Source organism: Delphinus delphis, chromosome 10 (assembly GCF_949987515.2).
Source record: "Delphinus delphis chromosome 10, mDelDel1.2, whole genome shotgun sequence".
NCBI classification, from domain to species: domain Eukaryota; kingdom Metazoa; phylum Chordata; class Mammalia; order Artiodactyla; family Delphinidae; genus Delphinus; species Delphinus delphis.
The window spans coordinates 13,492,681-13,511,780 of NC_082692.2; the positions used below are offsets into that span (position 1 = coordinate 13,492,681).

Here is a 19,100-nt window from a genome sequence, read left to right on the forward strand (position 1 = left end):
GCAGGAATAAAAACATAGTCATAGAGAATGGACTTGAGGACATGGCGGGGGAGGGGGAAGCTGGGGCGAAGTGAGAGTAGCATGGACATATATACACTACCAAATGTAAAATAGTTAGCTAGTGGGAAGCAGAAGCATAGCACAGGGAGAACAGCTCGGTGCTTTGCCATGACCTAGAGAGTTGGGTTAGGGAGGGTGGGAGGGAGACGCAAGAGGGAGGGGATATGGGGATATATGTATGCACATGGCTGATTCACTTTGTTGTACAACAGAAACTAACACAGAATTGTGAAGCAATTATACTCCAATAAAGATCTATTTAAAAATTTTAAAAAAGAAAAAAAATGAAATGCAAGACAATCTGCTCTGCTCACATAAAAATAGCAGTTCAGGAAAGAACAAGCTTAAGTTGCAAAAATATGTCAGTATGAACAGGCCATGACGACTGCAACATCATAAAAGACCTCTTTACCTAGTCCTTTCTCGGAATATACAGAGGTGCCTATTCAAGACACCTAAGTCTCTGCCGTTTTGCGTATCACCCTTGGAGGCCATTTTTGTTTTTATCTCAGTTCATCAGCTCCTGTTCTCCTCCCAGTCCCTACTTGAGTGTATCTTGGGCCCATGGGTGTGAGTGATTCTCCCCAGGTGGTAGTATAGCCAAGAGGGTTAGGGGTTCCCCTTTTTTGTACATACACAAAGAGAGTATAGTATTTGCTCCTCAATGTCGGCTATTAATTAGAAAATGTACTTCTGACAGCATCAAGGACAGTTCACTTAAACTTAATGGGCCACCTGAAGAGTGTGTAACATGCTGGGGAAATGCAGCCACGGGTGTGGATTTATTCACCTCACTTCCACAAGTAGCCAGACCAGTCCCAAGTCACCGGTGAGCTTCCAGGATCGATAACCCAAAGCAAGCCCAATACTCCACAACCAGTCACTCAACACCCATTTATGGGTGCACCCAAGCCGGCTGTGTCTTCCTTCTGTGTGAGCTCAGTGAGGGCTGTGGGGTGTTGCAGACTCATTGATGAGGCATCGCCAGTGAGGCAGGCTCGTTGCTGCCTGCCTGACAGACGAGCCGTGGGTGGAGGAGGTGAAAGGCGGGCTTCCTTGTGGTTTACTCAGAAGGGCTGTGGCCAGTGGACTCTGCATCTGTGCAACCTTTTCGACTGGCTTGGCTGGTTGCTTGGCTCTTTTTCAATAAATGAATAGAGCAGGTTAATTATTTTGACTTTCTAGAGGTAAGACCTCTCTGAGTCATAATCATTAAGAGTCACACGTCCTTCCCATAGCTTCTTACAGGGGAAGTGGAACTGAGGCTGGGTTTGCAGCTCTGGAGGTAGAGTTGAGTCCTTCTCAATTTGTTGTCTCTTAGAAACTGACTTCAGGTTAAAAGGCACCATATTGTTATGCCTTATTACAAGTTTTGCTAGAACTTTCTTCAAGTTAAAATCATACTGTAATAGTTAAAAGAAAAATGAATTTGCCTATGCAGGTTTGGACTTTATCCTTTGTTAAACTTTTTAATAGAAGTGTACTGAACGTGCAGCCTGCTTTTTCTAGAATGCCTACAGACGTGTGTTGTATGTACATACACCTGTACATATGCACATGTATGTATTAAATGACCATATATATAAATATATGGGTTTGGGTTTTGATTGTAAAAGTGAGAAAGCGACAATGAAATATTTCATAGATTTGATCATTATAGTCAGTAAATCTGAAGATGTAGAACAGAATCACACTCATGTTTTCCCTCTTCGAGGGGCAGATAATTAGACTTCAGTTCCCCATTTCCCTTGTCTTAAATGGCATGACTTAATACAATGGGATTCTAAACATGCTCGTGGTACTCAGAGCTTTTCAAGGAAAACAAAATATGTCCAGAGACAAGTCATTACTGACAAGAGCTTGAATAATAGAGATTTCCTTCCGTGATTGTCTTCAGATTAATGGCCCAGGTTTGTGATTAAATTTTTGTTAACTGAGATTTCATCATTTTCTCATTTACCACTACTTTATTCAAAGTAGGAAAAAATGTGTGAGTGGAAATAATCCAAAGGAAATGCAACTATTTTTGCCTACCTATAAATTTAATATTTCTAACAGTTCTCCCAATCCTGTAGATTAATCCAGCTTTAAAAGTTGGATTAACATTTTACCACTTCTTGGTTCAGTAAAATTGGAATAAAAATACCAGTCATGCCCTGCCTCACTTGCATTTGTCATTATGAGTATCAAATTGAAGTAATTTAAGTGACTGTCCCTTTAGAAGTATTGAGTGTTACCCATTTGTAGGAAGTCATTTTTCTTACTATAGCAACTTTCCGTATCAGCCCAGAATTCTCCAATTTGGTTATACTTTCAACCGAATAATTCCACAAATTATTAGAAAACAAACCAAAGGACGTTTTCAGGACCATTCTCCTGCCTGAAAGTACATTGTTTTTCATTTTGCATCAGAAGCAGTACGGAGAGAAATGGTCTCCCCTCCATGTTCATCTCCCCGTGAGAGATGACACGAGGATGAACTGACTAAGTTTGGTGGATGCTCTCTCTGTGGGCCTCTCCGCTCCGCACTGGAGCTCAGGGCACTCAGCTCCTTTCAGGGGAAACCAGGACCACCATCCTTTCAAGGTTCTTTTCAGAATCAGTCCACACCGACTGGTCTAGAAAGACAGTTGTTCCAGGGTCATCTGGAGCCTTAGTTACTGGACTGCCATGTGCTCCCCAATGTCTTTAAATAGATCCTAAATCCACTCTCTTCCACTCTCTTTTATGACAAAGTGATTTACGCCATGTGGATTGGGTAAAGTCGTATTTGAACATATGGAGTGAGCTTCAAGCATACATCAAGGAACACCACACTGCAGGCCTTACTTGGAGCAAAACAGTAAGTACCCAGCCCTCTTCCACCTGAGTAACAAAAGGTCATAAAACTATTCATTCTTGGTAGCCTGGCAATTTTAGAATTTACCTCAAGGAAAACATAAGATAAAATATACGTGCAGAAGCTGCTTATGAAAATGCCATTGTCATAGGAAAGTCTGGAAACTACCTATATGACACAGAAAAAGAAAATGGTTGAGTTGTCAGAAGAACCCAGTGAAATACTCTGGGGTCATTACGATACCACATATGGTGGTTACATGGGAAATGATTTACCAGTCAATGTTAAGTGATAAAGTAGAATGCAAAAGTTAAGAGCACTAAGACGGCATACGTATTAAGAAACTGTGTGAGTAAAATCGAAGGAAACAAGAAGATTTGAAAATAGTTATAATTTTAAGAAGATAGAATTATGAATAGAATGTTTTTTAAATGTTTTATATTTCCCTTTTGGCATTTAAAAATTTACTAAGTAATATGTTTCAATACTTCGGTAATCCTAGTGCTTTGAATGGTATCCTAGTCCTAGGATAAAATCCCAGCTGTGTCTGTTCCAACTTGAATTCCCACATGAGATTCTAATCTGACTTTTGCCTTCCTCTTCACCTTGTCTCTCCTGTCTTCCCCGTCTCACTGGCCCAGCACTACCAAACTACTTGTGGAATTCTGAACACATGCAGTGCTTAGAATGAACCAAATCAAAATGTCATTGTTTCAAAATTTGCAAGCCTCATGTTGTTTAACCTTTATTGTGATGTCCTGAACATATATCATGCTGTATGACCTGAGTTCCCTGAGGAACCCTCTTCCCCAAGACTCAGTTTCAACATCATCTCTTTAAGAAACTTCCATTGAGGGCAGTTCCCTGATGGTCCACTGGTTAGGACTTGGTGCTTTCACTGCCGTGGGCTTGGGTTCAATCCCTGGTCAGGGAGCTAAGATCCTGCAAGCTACACAGCTTGCCCCCCCCCCAAAAAAAAAGAAACTTCCATTGATCTCCCTTGGTGCCCCATCTGGTTTGATGCCTCTCCTCTATGCCTCCTTCATATCTTCAGTATACCTCAGTCATATCCCTTTACATATAGAATTGTAATTTTTTTGTGTGTTTATGGAGCTCTCCCACTGGATTGGAAACTCATCTCCGTCTCCAGCCCCTTGCATAGTGCCTGGCATGGAGTAAGTACTCAGTAAATAGTTTGAACTAAATCGTGAATTAGGGTACTCTTAGGATCGTCCGTGCTCTTTAAAATCTCTGCACTTGCTATAAAAAGGCTTCCCGTGGAAACTTCAGTCCATTAGAAATGAATGTTACCTTTCAGTTGTCACAGTGGATGGTCTAACCAGAGTAAATGTTGGGAAGATGAAGTGGCATATTTGTGAACTCAGTTTAAAGGTAGAACCCTCACTCTCCCCACAGTCGTAACCAGCAGCTAACCTTCACGCAGAATGTTGCTTTCAGTAGCATGGGCGTTATACCAAGGCAGAGTTTGTGTTTTTTCAAAGCAGTGTAGGACTTCTACACTTGTTCCCCAACACTTGTGGTACAAATGTTAACACTGACCACTAGAGACTGATGCTTCTTTTTATTTTCTACTTTGCCTGTTTTCTCCATAAGAAATGCAAGATACAGTAAGTTGATTATTTTTCTTCTGCCCACAACATTATGATTCTGTAAAGAGAGTTCATAAACATTTGAAGGGTTTTAATATGGAAGGGTATGTGTGGAGGTAGGTGGGTCTTTGTGTAGACTAATTGGAATTATTTTTCATACATTTCAAATGAGATGCTGTTTTGTTATAGATCAATTTGTCATAAAGGGGAATTGTCACATGTTTGCCATGGAGATAGGACATCATGACAAAACAGAAAACTAAACATCAAGAGTCCTTGGATGTCTTATTATTTCATGATAGATAAATGGAAAAGGAATGAGAATCCATTTGTGGAAAATAATCATGTCAACAGACATTGGCCTATTAAGTCTCCAATAGTGCCCATGGAAAATGAATAGAAAATTACTTTTTAAATGGTTTGAATACCTTTAATGCAATGTACAAAGCTGAGTAATTATGTTTTGAGTATAAAAAAGAAGGATCGATTATTACAGATAAATAAATGTAGTTGTTTTCCTTTGTTCTAGAGTGAACACCTATCTTTTCATCATGTTCGTTAGAAATATATGCTTTGTAACAATGAGTTTGAAACTTTTAAAGGCAACCCATAGTGAGAAATGTATTTTACACACACACACACACACACCCTTCTCACAATACTAAAACAAGTTTCACAAAACAGTACTTTCTTCCACCACGTGGAATTCAGATATTTTCTTTTGTGTTTTACTTCATTTTTAAATAAAATCCTGGCTGAGACCCACTAAACTGATTCCGTGATCCACTAATGGGTCACATCCCACATTTTGAAAAACATGTTATAGAACATAAATGTTATATAAATATAAATATTTATTTATTTATATAAAATATAACCCTTACAGCATACATTAGGAGGTGTGGATTGCCATGCTCATAATGACAGCTATAATATAACCCTTACAGCATACGTTGGGAGGTGTGGATCGCCATGGTAATAATGACAGCTATTATTTATTGAGCACATGTTATGATGTGGGCAAATCCTATTTAAAATGGTAATCGTTATAAAGCAGAGCATCTACTTCACTTCTTTCATGGGAAAGTAGTATGATAAAGTTTTGGCCAGATATTAAAAGTGAGGAATGATTATGTAAGAAAATGTTGGTTCAGTGATAACATCATATATACAAAATCTTTTGACAAACTTTAAGATATATGCATAGAAATATATTTCCTAATATTTTTATCTTCTTCTTCTAAAGTTTGGGGTTAAAAAAACTATTACAAAGTATATTATAAAAATTATAGTTTTTCATTTTAAATCTAAATTAGTAAAAACTATATGAAAGATTCCAAAACATAATCCCTAGAATAAATCAAACTGATTTCTTCTCATTTACTATGGCCTGTTGACATACCAGCAAAATAACTCATAAACAGTTACAGCCAGTATCACAGCGTTATTGCAAAGAGGGAAAAGGCTGTTAGAATTATCTGATCAAATAGCTTTTGGGAGGAAAAAAAAAATAAAAATCATTTCATTTATTTGCCCACTTATCACAAGTCTGCAAAAAGTATGCAGAAGGGTGGGGTGTTGGCACTCATTGTCACTACAATATTCAGAAGTTTTAAGAAATGCATTCCATCTCAATGGACAAAGTCAAGAAGCTTATGGCGACTTAACAGCTCAAGTATTTTGAGTAACCATTGTTTTCTTCTATTTTCAAATTGGATTTTGAGATTTGAGCTCTATGGGGTGTTAGTGACCAACAGCATGCTGCTCTAGACTGAGTTTCCAAGCTTGCATTGCTCTGAGAAATGCTCTTTCCCTTGAGTTAACAGTTGGAACTGAACTTGCTGTTCCCACCTCCTAGCCTTTGTGTTCAGACTGCAGCTGTGCCAGGCAACTGTTGTGCCCTTCAGGTGTTCCACAAAATGTAAATCTTTGAGGCCAGCAATTTTTCAGGACAGTGATTGGAGAGAGGGTCCGTGTGTGTGCACAAGTGTGCTGGCGTCGGGGTGGGTGCGTTTTGGGGGAGGAAGCAGCTGTGGAGTAATCTATCTGGAATTTCTTGTTACATTTACTGTGGTAAATGGAATCTTCTCATTCGGTCAGCTTTTTTTCACATGACCATGGACTGGAAAGACTCTGTACCAGAAATGACTTGCAGTTTTCAGTTAGTTTAATTATTGGGAACCCTTTTCCATATTAATTTACAGTTTCCTCAGCCCTGGGTTTCAAATGCACTTTGTTGAATAAATTGATCTCTTGGCAGGAACCCAGTAGAGACACTATTATTTATCATCCCTTGCAGTTGGTCAGATTTGTAATATTCGTTGGCAGTTCCTGCAAATCAGATAACTTAAGCTGAAAGACAGATGCCTGATCTTTACGCTTATAATGACCGCAATAACTGATTATTTTTATGAATTGTCCAGATCAGCATTCCAACTTTTATTCTATTCTCTGTAGATCTGGCCAGGAAAAGGTCATGAAGATAGTTCTATGAATAGGATACAGTGTGGTTGTTTTCTTAACTTTCTGGTGTGAAATTTGTTGACATATTTTTGTCCTTTTATGTGTCTTTCCAAGTTAGTTTTGAGAATAGCCAGGGTATAATTATTTGTAGAATAGAGTAAAACTACACATAGATGGATGTATATAAAGTCTTACGTTGTGGTGATGTAATTCTTTCTACTGATAATGTGGATTTTTAAAATCTATACACCAGTTGTCATCTATCCTAACCTCCCCTGAACCTCCAGTAAATGAAATCACTGGGAGTGGTCACAATTATAGACAAGGCGGGGTTTGATTTTTCTCAAAGCAGGACACTCTATGATCACTCCTTTTCCTCCAGGTAGATATTTCTTTTCAGCCTGTTTCTCAATGTAAAGGCCAAATGTCCATTAACAAAGCAAAAGTTTAACAGTTTGCTGGTGATCAAATTAAAACACAGCCAGAGGGTATCCTGACTCATAAATAATGTAGACTCTGTAGCACATGATTAAATATGTATGTCTCGTAAGTTTTCAAGTCTTCCGGCCTCTCTGGTTTCCTCTTGATTTTTACAAGCAAAAACTGTCCTCAATCTTTTATATCAAAATTTTCATTTAGAACTCGTACCAAACCTGTGCCTTAGGTTTATTAATCAAGGTGAATAGGTGAAACCTCAGCTGGTGTGTTGTTTGTCTAGACCACAAGCTCACTGAATACCTCTATAGGTCTACGGAGAGTGGGTCTCTCCAGTCTACCTGACCATACCGGTGGTCAGTCTAGTCATCACTCCTGGGTTTTTAGCTCCCTTTGGGGGCTTTGGGTAGACAGTTCCTTTCGTTCTCCTCTGGAAGAGATCCAGACTGCTCAGAGGGAGTTAGGGGTGTTGTTGACTAACAAAGGAGCTCTAAACACACAGATAATGAAGTTAGGTTGGAAACAGCTCTGAGTTCAGCCTGAAAGAGACTACAGAAATTAAACAAACTTTGCTTAGGCGCCCACCTTCTGTGCACCAGCTTCTCAGCAAGGTGCTGAGAATACAAAGATGGGTACGTGACACAGTAGACACAGTTCCTGTCCACAGAAACTTACATTCTAGCCAAAGAACATAAAAATTATACAACGTGATAGAATAGGGTGAATAGCATGCTAGAGGTAAGCAGAAACACGATGCTTACATAGACCAGGAAGACATGGAAGGAATACTCAATCCCGTAGTACAGTGTGGTTCTTGGGCAAGCAGCAATCTGGAGACTTGTTAGAAACGCAGAATCTCAAACATCACCCCAGACCTCCTGAATCAGAACCTGCATTTTAACAAGATTTCCCCCGGTGATTTATATGCATATTAAAATTTGAAAAGCACTGCTCTAGTATAGTCATGCTGGACCAAAGGAGTACAATTTGTGGGAGACTCAAGGAAGACCATTAGTTTTTACTCATTCATTTGTTTAGTAATTCATTTACTTAATAACCATTTATTGGATACCCACCTTGTACAAAGCACACACCAGACATTGTATTAATGCTACAGTTTCTGCCATCAAGCATCAGGTTTTAATTACAATGCAAAAAAATAAATAACAATACAAGGCCATGTTGGAAAATAAACCTTGCTAATTAGACTTCTGGGTGGGCAGGAAGGGCAACAAAGGGCTACATTTGGTATGAGTCTTGTTTTGTTTTGTTATGGTTTTTGGTTTTGTTTTGTTTTTATTGAAGTGTGGTCGATTTATAATATTATATTAGTTTCAGGTGTGCTGATTTGGGTCTTGAAGGACAGTAGGAGTTCCCTAGGCAAACAGTAAAGGAAAGGGCAGTTCTTAGCTGAGAATTCAGCAGAGAATTGGGCACAAAGGACATGAACTAAGTACTTTGACAGAAAAGCTGTTAGTTTTGCAGAGCTGAACATGGTAAGAGATGAGGCCAGAAAGGCAAGTTGGGGCCATATGGTGGAATCCTTACATGTTATCCTAAGAAGATGGGTCCATATGTGGTGTGCAGGGTTTTTTCGTTCCCCACAGGCTTTTTTTTTAATTGAAATAAAGTTGATGTACAATATTATGGTAATTTCAGGTGTATTACATAGTGATTTGACCTTTGCATACATTACGAAATGTTCACCACAATAAGTCTAGTAACTATCATTTCCTAAAGTTATTACAGTATTATTAACCATATTCCTTGTGCTGCATATTACATCCCTGTGGCTTATTTATTTTATAACTGTAAGTTTGTACCTCTTAACCCTCTTCACTGATTTTGCCTACCACTATCCCCCTCCCCTCTGGCAACTACCCGTTTTTTTCTCTGTATCTATAAGTCTGTTTCATTTTGTTTTGTATGATTGTTTGGTTGGTTTTTTAGATTCCACATATAAGTGAGATCATATGGTATTTTTCTTACTCTAACTTATTTCACTTAGCATAATACCCTCTAGATCCATCCATGTTGTCACAAATGGCAAGATTTCATTTTTTTAGTATTTATTTATTTATTGTTTATTTTGGCTGTGCTGGGTCTTACTTGTGGCATGCATGTGGGATCTAGTTCCCTAACCAGGGATCGAACCTGGGCCCCTGCCTTGGGAGTGTGGAGTCTTACCCACTGGACCACCAGGGAAGTCCCAAGATTTCATTTTTATGGCTGAGTAATATTCCATTGTATATACTTGATATCTTCTTCTTACCACATCTTCTTTACCCATTCACCTGTTGATGGACACTTAGGTTGCTTCCATATCTTGGCTATTGTAAATAATGGTGCATTGAACATAGGGGTACGCCATAGGTTTTTAAGCAGAAAGTTACTCACTATAAATAATGATCTAGTAATTGTTCAGGATAAATGGAAAAGGGGAGAGACTAGAGGCCCTAATACATGTTAGGAGACTTTAGTGGATGCCCAGGATGGGATAATGAGTATGTGACCTTGAGTGTGACAAAGGCAATGGAATGCAAGAGATGAAATGGACACTGAGTTGGAGGACAAAAAGAGAGAGAGAAATCAAATCTAAACTCAAAGTTTCCAATCTGGAAGTCTGGGAGAATAATAGTAACATCAATAAAAATAGGGATATTGACAGGAGGAGCTGGTAGAGAAGCAAGAAAAATATTCACCTGAGTTTTCACCATGTTGCATGTGAGGCACAGGTGAGATGTCCATCTAGATGGGGAGGTGGAGCAGGCAGGTGAAATGCAGGTCTGAAGTTCACTGAAGGGGAAGACCTAGAGATGATAAACAGAAGAGAAGATAGAAAAAGAGAATATGATGAAGGATAAAACCTGGGGGGACACTGTTACTTAAGAATGGAATAAATCGGGCTTCCCTGGTGGCGCAGTGGCTGAGAGTCCGCCTGCCGATGCAGGGGACATGGGTTCGTGCCCCAGTCCGGGAAGATCCCACATGCCACGGAGTGGCTGGGCCTGTGAGCCATGGCCGCTGGGCCTGCGCGTCCAGAGCCTGAGCTCTGCAACAGGAGAGGCCACAGCAGTGAGAGGCCTGCGTACCGCAAAAAAAAAAAAAAAAAAAAGAATGGAATAAATCGGGCTTCCCTGGTGGCACAGTGGCTGAGAGTCCGCCTGCCGATGCACGGGACACGGGTTCGTGCCCCGGTCCGGGAGGATCCCACATGCCGCGGAGCAGCTGGGCCTGTGAGCCCAGGAGAGGCCACAGCAGTGAGAGGCCCACGTACCGCAAAAAAAAAAAAAAAAAGTGGAATAAATCAATCAAAGAGACAAAGACAAGAAAGAGGAGGAGAACTAAGAGCTGAGGGTCTCAAAGCTCTAAGAACAATGGGTTGGCTGATCACCTATGACAATCTGGGGAGGGTAAGGTTAGAAAAAGGCTGCCAACATCTATCTTATTATTGACTTTTAGAATGCAATTTCTGAAGGGCTGGAGGTAGATGCAGTTTTACAGAATCATGGAGCAAAAAGATTTTGTGTAATGATCTCGTCATTACTTATGGACCAGGTGTCTGACTAGATGGATTATTGCTTATAGCTTCAATTTCTGCCTTTTGAAGTCTGGGGATTATTTGTGGGTTTTATTTTTTACCTTTGCTATATCTTCAGTAGAGTAAGTGTAGGTCAGAAATATCTACAATTTCATACACAGTAGTTTAGAGTTAGCTGTACTATGAAGCTGTAAGCAAGCTTTTTATATTTAGGACTATTTTTATTATCTCATAAATACCTCTGAGTTTTATTGCTAGTTGATAACAATACATAGATGTTTTTAGAGTATTTATTCTCTCTGTAAATCACACAGTTAGTGGCTTTTAAAACTGCCTAATTCAATGATGAAGGTTATTTTATTTACTAGGACTTTTTTATAACCAAGAACTCAAACTCTCTAAACCTGGGGGCCAGCAAGTTAATAAATGTTCCTAATTTATTTAAACCATCACCTTGGGAATATTTTAATTAAGGTGTGTTCATTTAATATTCTTTAAGGCATAGTGTTGAAGGCAGTGGTGTAATTGGGGGTGTCCTGATGACTACTGTCTCCTCCAACCCCTCTTAGGAAAGTCAGGAGGCTGTGGTTTAAAGGTGCAGGCAGAGGTGCTCCCCAGAGCAGAGCTGGGGGTGCCTGGGTAGGAGGAGACTTTGAACTCGGTGGTCAGTCCCAGCCCAGAGTGAGCCACAATGCCCCACCGCCACCCCTCCACCCCTAGTTTTCATTCATCCCTGAGGTGCCGTGCCTCTGGGTCCAGCCTCTTAACTCCCTAGGGAACGCCTCAAAGCCTCCACTGCCTGAGGCTGGGCCTCCCAGTAATTGCCGCCAGGGCTGTGTGGCTTTACCCACCTCCCTGTCCCTCCCCACCTCCAGTGAGCAGGGCAATGGCAATTGAAATTCAGGGCCCATCCTTTTTAGGATACTAAGTGATAGCAAGTCTTCCCTCCTCACAAGTGAATTTTATCTTTTCAAATGGCCAAAAGCCATTGAGACCCTCTTTGGAGAAGGATTAATTCAAGTAATAACTCTTTTCAGTCAAAAAGAGCAGAATACAAAGGCATGAGTGATTACTTGGTATGTGTGTTTTTATAAACCGGTCTGAAGGCAGTCCTAAAAGAAAGTTTTGAATGCTGGTAGTTTTTTATTAAACAAGTGTGTCACATCAGAAGCTAATGCTTTGAAAGACAGTACTTATGTGGATCTGTAAGTTCTTGTGTGATTGCTAACAATTCAGTTGCATTTATTTGTTGTAATGACAATGTTCATGTACCCTCCTCCTGGAATCCCCTTCCTCTTGCTTCCCTGTGTCAAATCTGACTCATCCATCCTTCAAGGTCTATTTCGAATGGTCTTGTCTCCCAGAAGCCTCTCTGACCTCCCTTGCTTATTACCATGGCCTTCCAAGCTGGAAGTTATCCTTTTCCTCCACAGAACCTCTGTAGTACTTCTTAAAATCTGTACTTCTTTTATGATGCTTAGCACTTTCTACCTTATAAAGCAGTTACTTATTCATTTCGGTAAATATTTATGAAGCACCTACCACGTTTCAGGCACTGGGTGCATTACTGGTGACATTAAGATGAATAATGAGTGGCTCTTCAGAGCTCGGGCTCAAGACATGACCAAACCCAAATTCACAGACAAATAATTACGATATAATGTGAAGTATCATAATAAGGGGGTTCCTAATGAGCCCTTGCAATAGAGAAACAGAAAATTTCCTCTTAGGAGAGTTCCAGAAAACCGACAAAAAGAAGAGAACTTTGAGTTGAGCCTTGAAAGGTATGTAAGAGTTTTCCAGATAGTAAATTGGGAAGAGCCTTCCAAACAAAGGCACAACCTGAGCAGAAACATGAAGGCTAAGAGCCAGTTGCCTGCTGTCAGGGAGAATGGAAGTGTCTTTTCTCTCCTCTGAGGCTGTGAGCTGATTGAAAGCAGGGTTCTTTCTCATTCTGCATGGGATCTGCAGCAGTGACTGGTACAGGGCCTTAAATACAGACAATGTCCAAACACTTTTGCTAAATTGAACACAGTAATTGGTAATTGCATTTCTTCACAGTGAAATTTCCAGAGGTTTATTCCACTAACTACAGATTGTATTCGTTGTTTAAGAGCCACGTAAATACTGTTCCTTTATTTCTTATATCAAATGATGGTAATGGAAATGTACAATGCATTTTCTTATAGGCAGCGGCAATGCCTTCCCTGCACTTGTCCCTTGCCGTCTGCATGCCCCTAATTCCCAGTTGGTATAAACTCAGGAAATACAAGCTAATATTAGATTAAGTAAAAAGGTTTTCTTAAGAAGGGATGGAGGGAAGGTGCAGATTGTCTTCTAAAGGTAAAAGAAACCCTTCATAGAATATAATATAGAGCTAAGTCCAGATTTATTGGTCCAGGTTGCACCCTTGATAGAAGCTGAGCTAATCACAGACACTTTCCCAGACCTTTCCTGCAAAATTTGGAACTGAAACTGAGGCAAAAGTTACTTTGTCTTTAGTGCACCTCAGCTATAAACCTCAGGAGATGCTGATGCTTCTATTTTTTTATTTTTTCCTAAGTAAATAAATAATACAGAGCCAAACGTAAATCATCTTTCCAACAGCTCTCACTTTGCCTCACTCCCCACCGCTGCCGTTTACCAAGGATGGATAATTTAAGAAATACAGTTATTTCTCTATGATCCTAAAATCCAAAAGCAAAACAGAAACTTTAATTCAATGATTGTTCAGATCTAGGCTTTTCTGGCCGAATGAAGTCACAGTCCAGATAATTCAAGCCACACATCACTCTTGGTCTTACAACGGTTGGCTATCTATAGTTTGTCTCTTTGTTGGGTATATTCTGCTATCTTTAACTCTGGAAATTTTTCCCATGGAAAATTTAATTTTATCTTTCCTTTTTTATGAGAAATTATATTTTCAAGCTGCCAATGCTGGCAGACAAGAAGAAAAAACAATCTGGGAATCCTAGACTTGGTCCACAGAGCAATAGCAAAAAATAGGCCAAACCAATCATTAAAGCTACTTATGAAGACAATTTATGCAAAATAGCTGGGTCACTTGAGCAAATTGTGTTCAACATATTCTCTGGAATCTGCTCTGAGGGCTTGGTCTGCTTTTATCAAACATCTCTGCTTTGGGCATGTACAACAGGAATCACCACCTGTGGTTTTTGAAGGGCCACATCCAGATCTATAAATTAGGAAACAGTAAGCATAAAAACACTAAGTTACTGGTTTCCACAAACTGATATAGACTGTGTAAGGTATTCTCAGGCTGTTTTCCAATTTAAAGCTGTTTTTCCTTCTCTGAAGGGACTTTGTTTCTTGTTCTTTTTTCATCTACCACCATATTTCACATCTCTCCAGATTATCATAGGAATAACATACAGAGACCCCAGGAGGGTGGGGAGAATGGGGATGAGGAAACCATCAGAAGTTATTGGCGAAACCGTGAGATTTGGGTTTTTCATTACCTTTCCTGTTGTACCTCTGTCTTGGGCTAAGGGAGTTTGGTGTCTTGCCTCTGAAGAAAAGTGATCAAAATGGGCCTTACATTTCCTTCATAATTGTGGGACCATCTTTTTATTTTGACGGTATATAAGTACCCTTGGTATTTTTATGGAAACTTGAAATTCGAGTAGTATTCTGTTACCATAGATGAAATAGGAAATATTCCCTAAATTGACTTTTTAAAAATTGTTAATAAACATATGCTTAAAATATTATATAGCTCTTCATTGTAATATTTTTTAACAATTCTGTTTTCTTGGAAAGGCCCCCAGAAACTCTGCTTTCATTGGCAGAAGTCTAAAAATTATAGGAAGTGATAGAAATAAGAGAACAGAGATTAAAGTCACAAATTCACTTTGGTTTATACTCAGGTATAAAGGATGATTATCTGTTTATGTGCAGTCTTTTTTCTTGAAAATGGTTGTCTGCCAACAGAAGTGTTGTATAAATATGCATGTAAAATTTGGACATACTTATAGAAATTGACAAATTTGGAAATGTATCAGTTTCACCAAGTTCTTGATCTAAGTACACCTTTCAGAAAATAGAAACTAGTTTTGATGGCTAAAATATAAACAAACCCTAAAGCATGAATTTGTGAAGTATTTTTACTGCTATGAAAACTAGTTTATGTATATAGAAAGTTAGTCTTTAGTTCTGAAACTGTAGTTCTTTCTTTTAATCCCTCCCTCCTTTTGTGGTATGTGAGAGGTTTATTATTATCCTGTTTATGTGCCATGTTACATTAAGATCATTTGAGATTCTTCATCTTTGGAAAAACTAATAAACAGCATTGGCAAAAGGCTCAGTTGTAAAACACTGTGAAGTCCTATAGTTTTAGCAGGTTAAAGTAATAAGTCTAAGTGTATTTGTGACTGAAATGGCTTTGTGATTTTTAAACGCTTTATTTGTTTGTTTATTTATCTTCGGCTGCGTTGGGTCTTTTTTGCTGCATGCAGGCTTTCCGTAGTTGTGGCGAGCAGAGACTACTCTTCGTCGTGGTGCAGTGGCTTCTCTTGTTGCAGAGCATGGACTCTAGGCGTGTGGGCTTCAGTAGTTGTGGCACGCAGGCTCAGTAGTTGTGGCTCACGGGCTCTAGAGCGCAGGCTCAGTAGTTGCGGTGCACAGGCTTAGTTGCTCCACTGCATGTGGGATCTTCCTTGACCAGGGATCAAACCCGTGTCCCCTGCATTGGCAGGCAGATTCTTAACCACTGTTCCACCGGGGAAGTCCCTGAACACTTTTAAAGTGTATAATAGGGCACATGTAATGTACCTGGAAAGCATTAAGTGTAAGCCAGGCGATTAATGGACCAGGCTGTCTCTGAGATGGACAGCAAAAGAGAGAACCTGACCAAGAAACTGAAGACAGCCATCTGTGTGTGTGTGTGAAGGGGAATTGAGGTGGTGGCCATAAGGAAAGGATGGGGGGTGGGAGGAAACCCATAAACAGTGCCACTGCATGTCAGCTGTTTCATTTTGTAGCTTTATCTGTGATCTCCACAAATACTTAAAGATGGTGGCTCAAAATATTGCTGTCACTAAGCTAGTTTTATATAAGAAACATCATAACAAAAGCTCTGCTGTGAGGGACAGAATCCATCTGTTCCAAGAGACTGTCACAGGGGTGATTTTGATTTTCTCGGTCTCTGCCTTTTAAGAAATTGGGAAAAACACACACCAAGATGTAGGTTGCCAGGCCTGTTCTTAAAGTTGGAGATTAATATTACGTGTATATACATTTCTCCCTCAGTCTCTCCTTACAAGACCTGTGTCCTCTACAGAGCATTCGATGGTGTGGCCCCGGCCTAAGTCGTTCTCTGGCTCTCCTGACCCCACTGTCCTGAGGAGAGCTGGCCACACCCTCCTTTGTGCTCCCAGTGTTCCTGTTCACGTGACACACGACACATAGCAAACTGAATCTGCAGCTACTATTTTGTGCACTCGACACTCCCACTAGATTATGAGTTTAACAAACAAAAAGTTTAACAAACAAGACATATGCCTACTTCTTCATCATATACCCAGTTCCTTGCAAGGTAGCTCTAGGCAAATGTGGAATGGACAAACGAGCCTACTTATTCTAATTGGCTTTCAGTCTATTAAAGAGGTTCTATTTAGACCAAATCATCTGCTATCCCTATTGCTGAATTTGAAAAATCTTAGACTTTAAAAAGTGAAAGTTGAAAATTCCCCAAAAATGTAACTCTTAAACAGAAAATCTTAGATGGAAAACTTTTCTTTGTAGCTGATTTTTTTTTTTTTTTTTTTGCCTAAGGAGCTGTGTTTCACTTTTTTGCTTAATTTTATCACAAAGACATAAAACCTCCATCTAAAAGTAGTCTATTAGTCTTACTTTCAACAGACCCAACAAAATGGAGAATTGGAGCCCCGTTTGCAGATTATTTAGATCCAAAGCTAGACTGTAGCTGAATTAACTGGATAACTAAGACAGTGGTATGGGCTGTGGGAGATAGAAGTGGTTGTTAATTACATGTGTCAAAACAATGTGGAGATTTCGTTTAAGAACTAGAAATAGTTTCCCTTTCAGAATAAAACCTAAATTCCAAGGTAATAAAATGATAGGTAATTATTTCAAGTGACATTTAATGGAAAAAATTCTGATGCACATTAGTACATAAATATATTCCATGTAATACAATTATAGAATTTTATATATATATATATAACCAAAACATTACGAGCTTGCCACATGCCACATACAATGGTTTCATTAGTTCATAATTATAGTTCATATATTTAAAGGCAGAGGAAGCGGCTGTTCCCAGGACAGTTGAAATTAATTTAGAGAAAGGGATTTGCAGACGTTTTAAAAAGTCTTTGTGCCGCCTTTACCCCGACTCCAAAAAAAAAAAAAGTAAATAAACATCTGCTCTCAAAATTAATCTTAATAGAGCTTTCAGAAGCAGCATTGTTAGGTTTTGTGCTGTGTTCTTACAACATAAGTGAACGCCTGCACCCTAAATGTGGCCACTTAAAATCATAAATGGCTTTTTTTTTTTCCAGTTGGAAACCATTGTTACAATGGCTTTAATAAAATGTGTTTTTCAGTTGTTTCCAGTTTGGGGTCTAAGATACTTCAGACTCATTTCGTCAGGATAAGGTAGCATCTTTAAAAAGCAGCTGTGTGGGGGTCGCTGCTCCTTCACTCAGGTTAAGCCTTTCCCCCTTCGACTTCCTTCATTTCGGCCCTCACCTCACCTTTACTTTCCAGTCTGTGTGACCTTGTGCAAGTCACAGGATATCATAATTCTGTAGGCCCTGAGTTTCTAGAAGTGTAATTCTACACTCTAGAAGTAAAATTGTGTTAGGGTAAAACACACCATAGAAGATTGTTTTATTAAGGGTTTTTTTTAGAAGGACAGGAAATACTCAGATAATTTGCAAGGGAACGGCATCTTTTATTAAATGTCCCTTATTCTGTATGTGTAAATCTGACCCCATAGCCTCTATTCCAGGAAATGAATGCAGTCTGCAACCTAATTAAAGGTTATCCCCTGTGAGTCTCCCAGGACCCTCTCAGGTTCCTGGTGCAGGCTCAGAGACGGAGTTGCCCACTGGAAGTTTCCATCTGTATCCCTGCACGGCCTTGACTCACAGTGTGAGCTGGGCCAGATCTGCCCCCCTGCCAGTGCTCCTTTCCCCTCTTAGCTAGTCTTCCCACAAGGCCCATATCCCATTGAGAACAAGAAGCAGCAGATCCCTCAACAGGCAACCGAGGTTGTAGGCTTGATCTGACCCACTGCTTCTCATTCAGTCTAGACAACCTGGTGCATTACCTCTGCCATGAGATTTTATCTAAGAATAAATCACACCCAGAGGCAATGCCCTTAAATCTCCAGTCCCCAGGGCGTGGGGGGGGGGGGCAGGTCCCCATCCCAGAACAACTTAGACACTAGGCAGGAAACTGAGATTTGGGTGCAAGTACCCCATTACTGGCACCCGTGGGTACTCAGGAAAAGTGAATAAGGCAAGAGTCCAGTTGCTAGAACGCAGGCACAGTCAGAACAAACTAGCGTCCAGGGTGACTTGATGCTGAGATGCCAGTGTCAGTACTCAAGACTTATATCCCCATGGGATCAAGCCTGGCTCCAGAGTTGGCCATAGGAGCCCAGTCAGCTGCTAAGGCATTAGAGGGAGGGAGCAAGGAGTAGTGGAGATAAAAATTAAATTATTACACCGCCTCCCAACACTTCACGTATATTTAAGACAGAGGCCCAAGAGCAACACGACATATGTGTAGGGTCGCCCACACCTCTGGTTAATTTGACTAGTGGCTTTTTTTTTTTTTTTTTTTTTTACGTCTGAATACAGCATAAAGGATTTCCCTGAAGAAGACTTTAGAATCAAGCAGATATGTGCTTGAATTATGTCCCTGCCATTTACTGGCCATTTAATATCGGGTCATACTTTCTGACTTCCTGCTTTATTTTCTGTGAGAGGGGGATTTCACTCCTAGTGATGTGGTTGTGACGACTAAGACGAATCTCAGCACAAAGCATGCCGTGGTTGTTCCCAGACTTGTGCGCACGTTGGAGTCACCTGTAGGGAGCTTCAGAAAATGCCCGTGTGCTGCCTCCCCAGAGTGTTCCTGCCGCGTGGCCTAGGCTTGGCAA

The 19,100-nt window shown here is 40.0% G+C and overlaps 1 protein-coding gene across 2 annotated transcripts in view; it reads left to right on the top strand.

The window, feature by feature from the left end:
* Positions 1 to 19,100, top strand: part of CAP2 (cyclase associated actin cytoskeleton regulatory protein 2) — a 136,550-nt gene that overhangs the window by 102,302 nt on the left and 15,148 nt on the right. For both annotated transcript variants that reach the window (XM_060023593.2, XM_060023595.2), the window contains exon 7: positions 2,797 to 2,902. In XM_060023593.2, the coding sequence (XP_059879576.1) occupies positions 2,797 to 2,902 (106 nt within the window). The remainder of the gene's footprint in view (positions 1 to 2,796; positions 2,903 to 19,100) is intronic.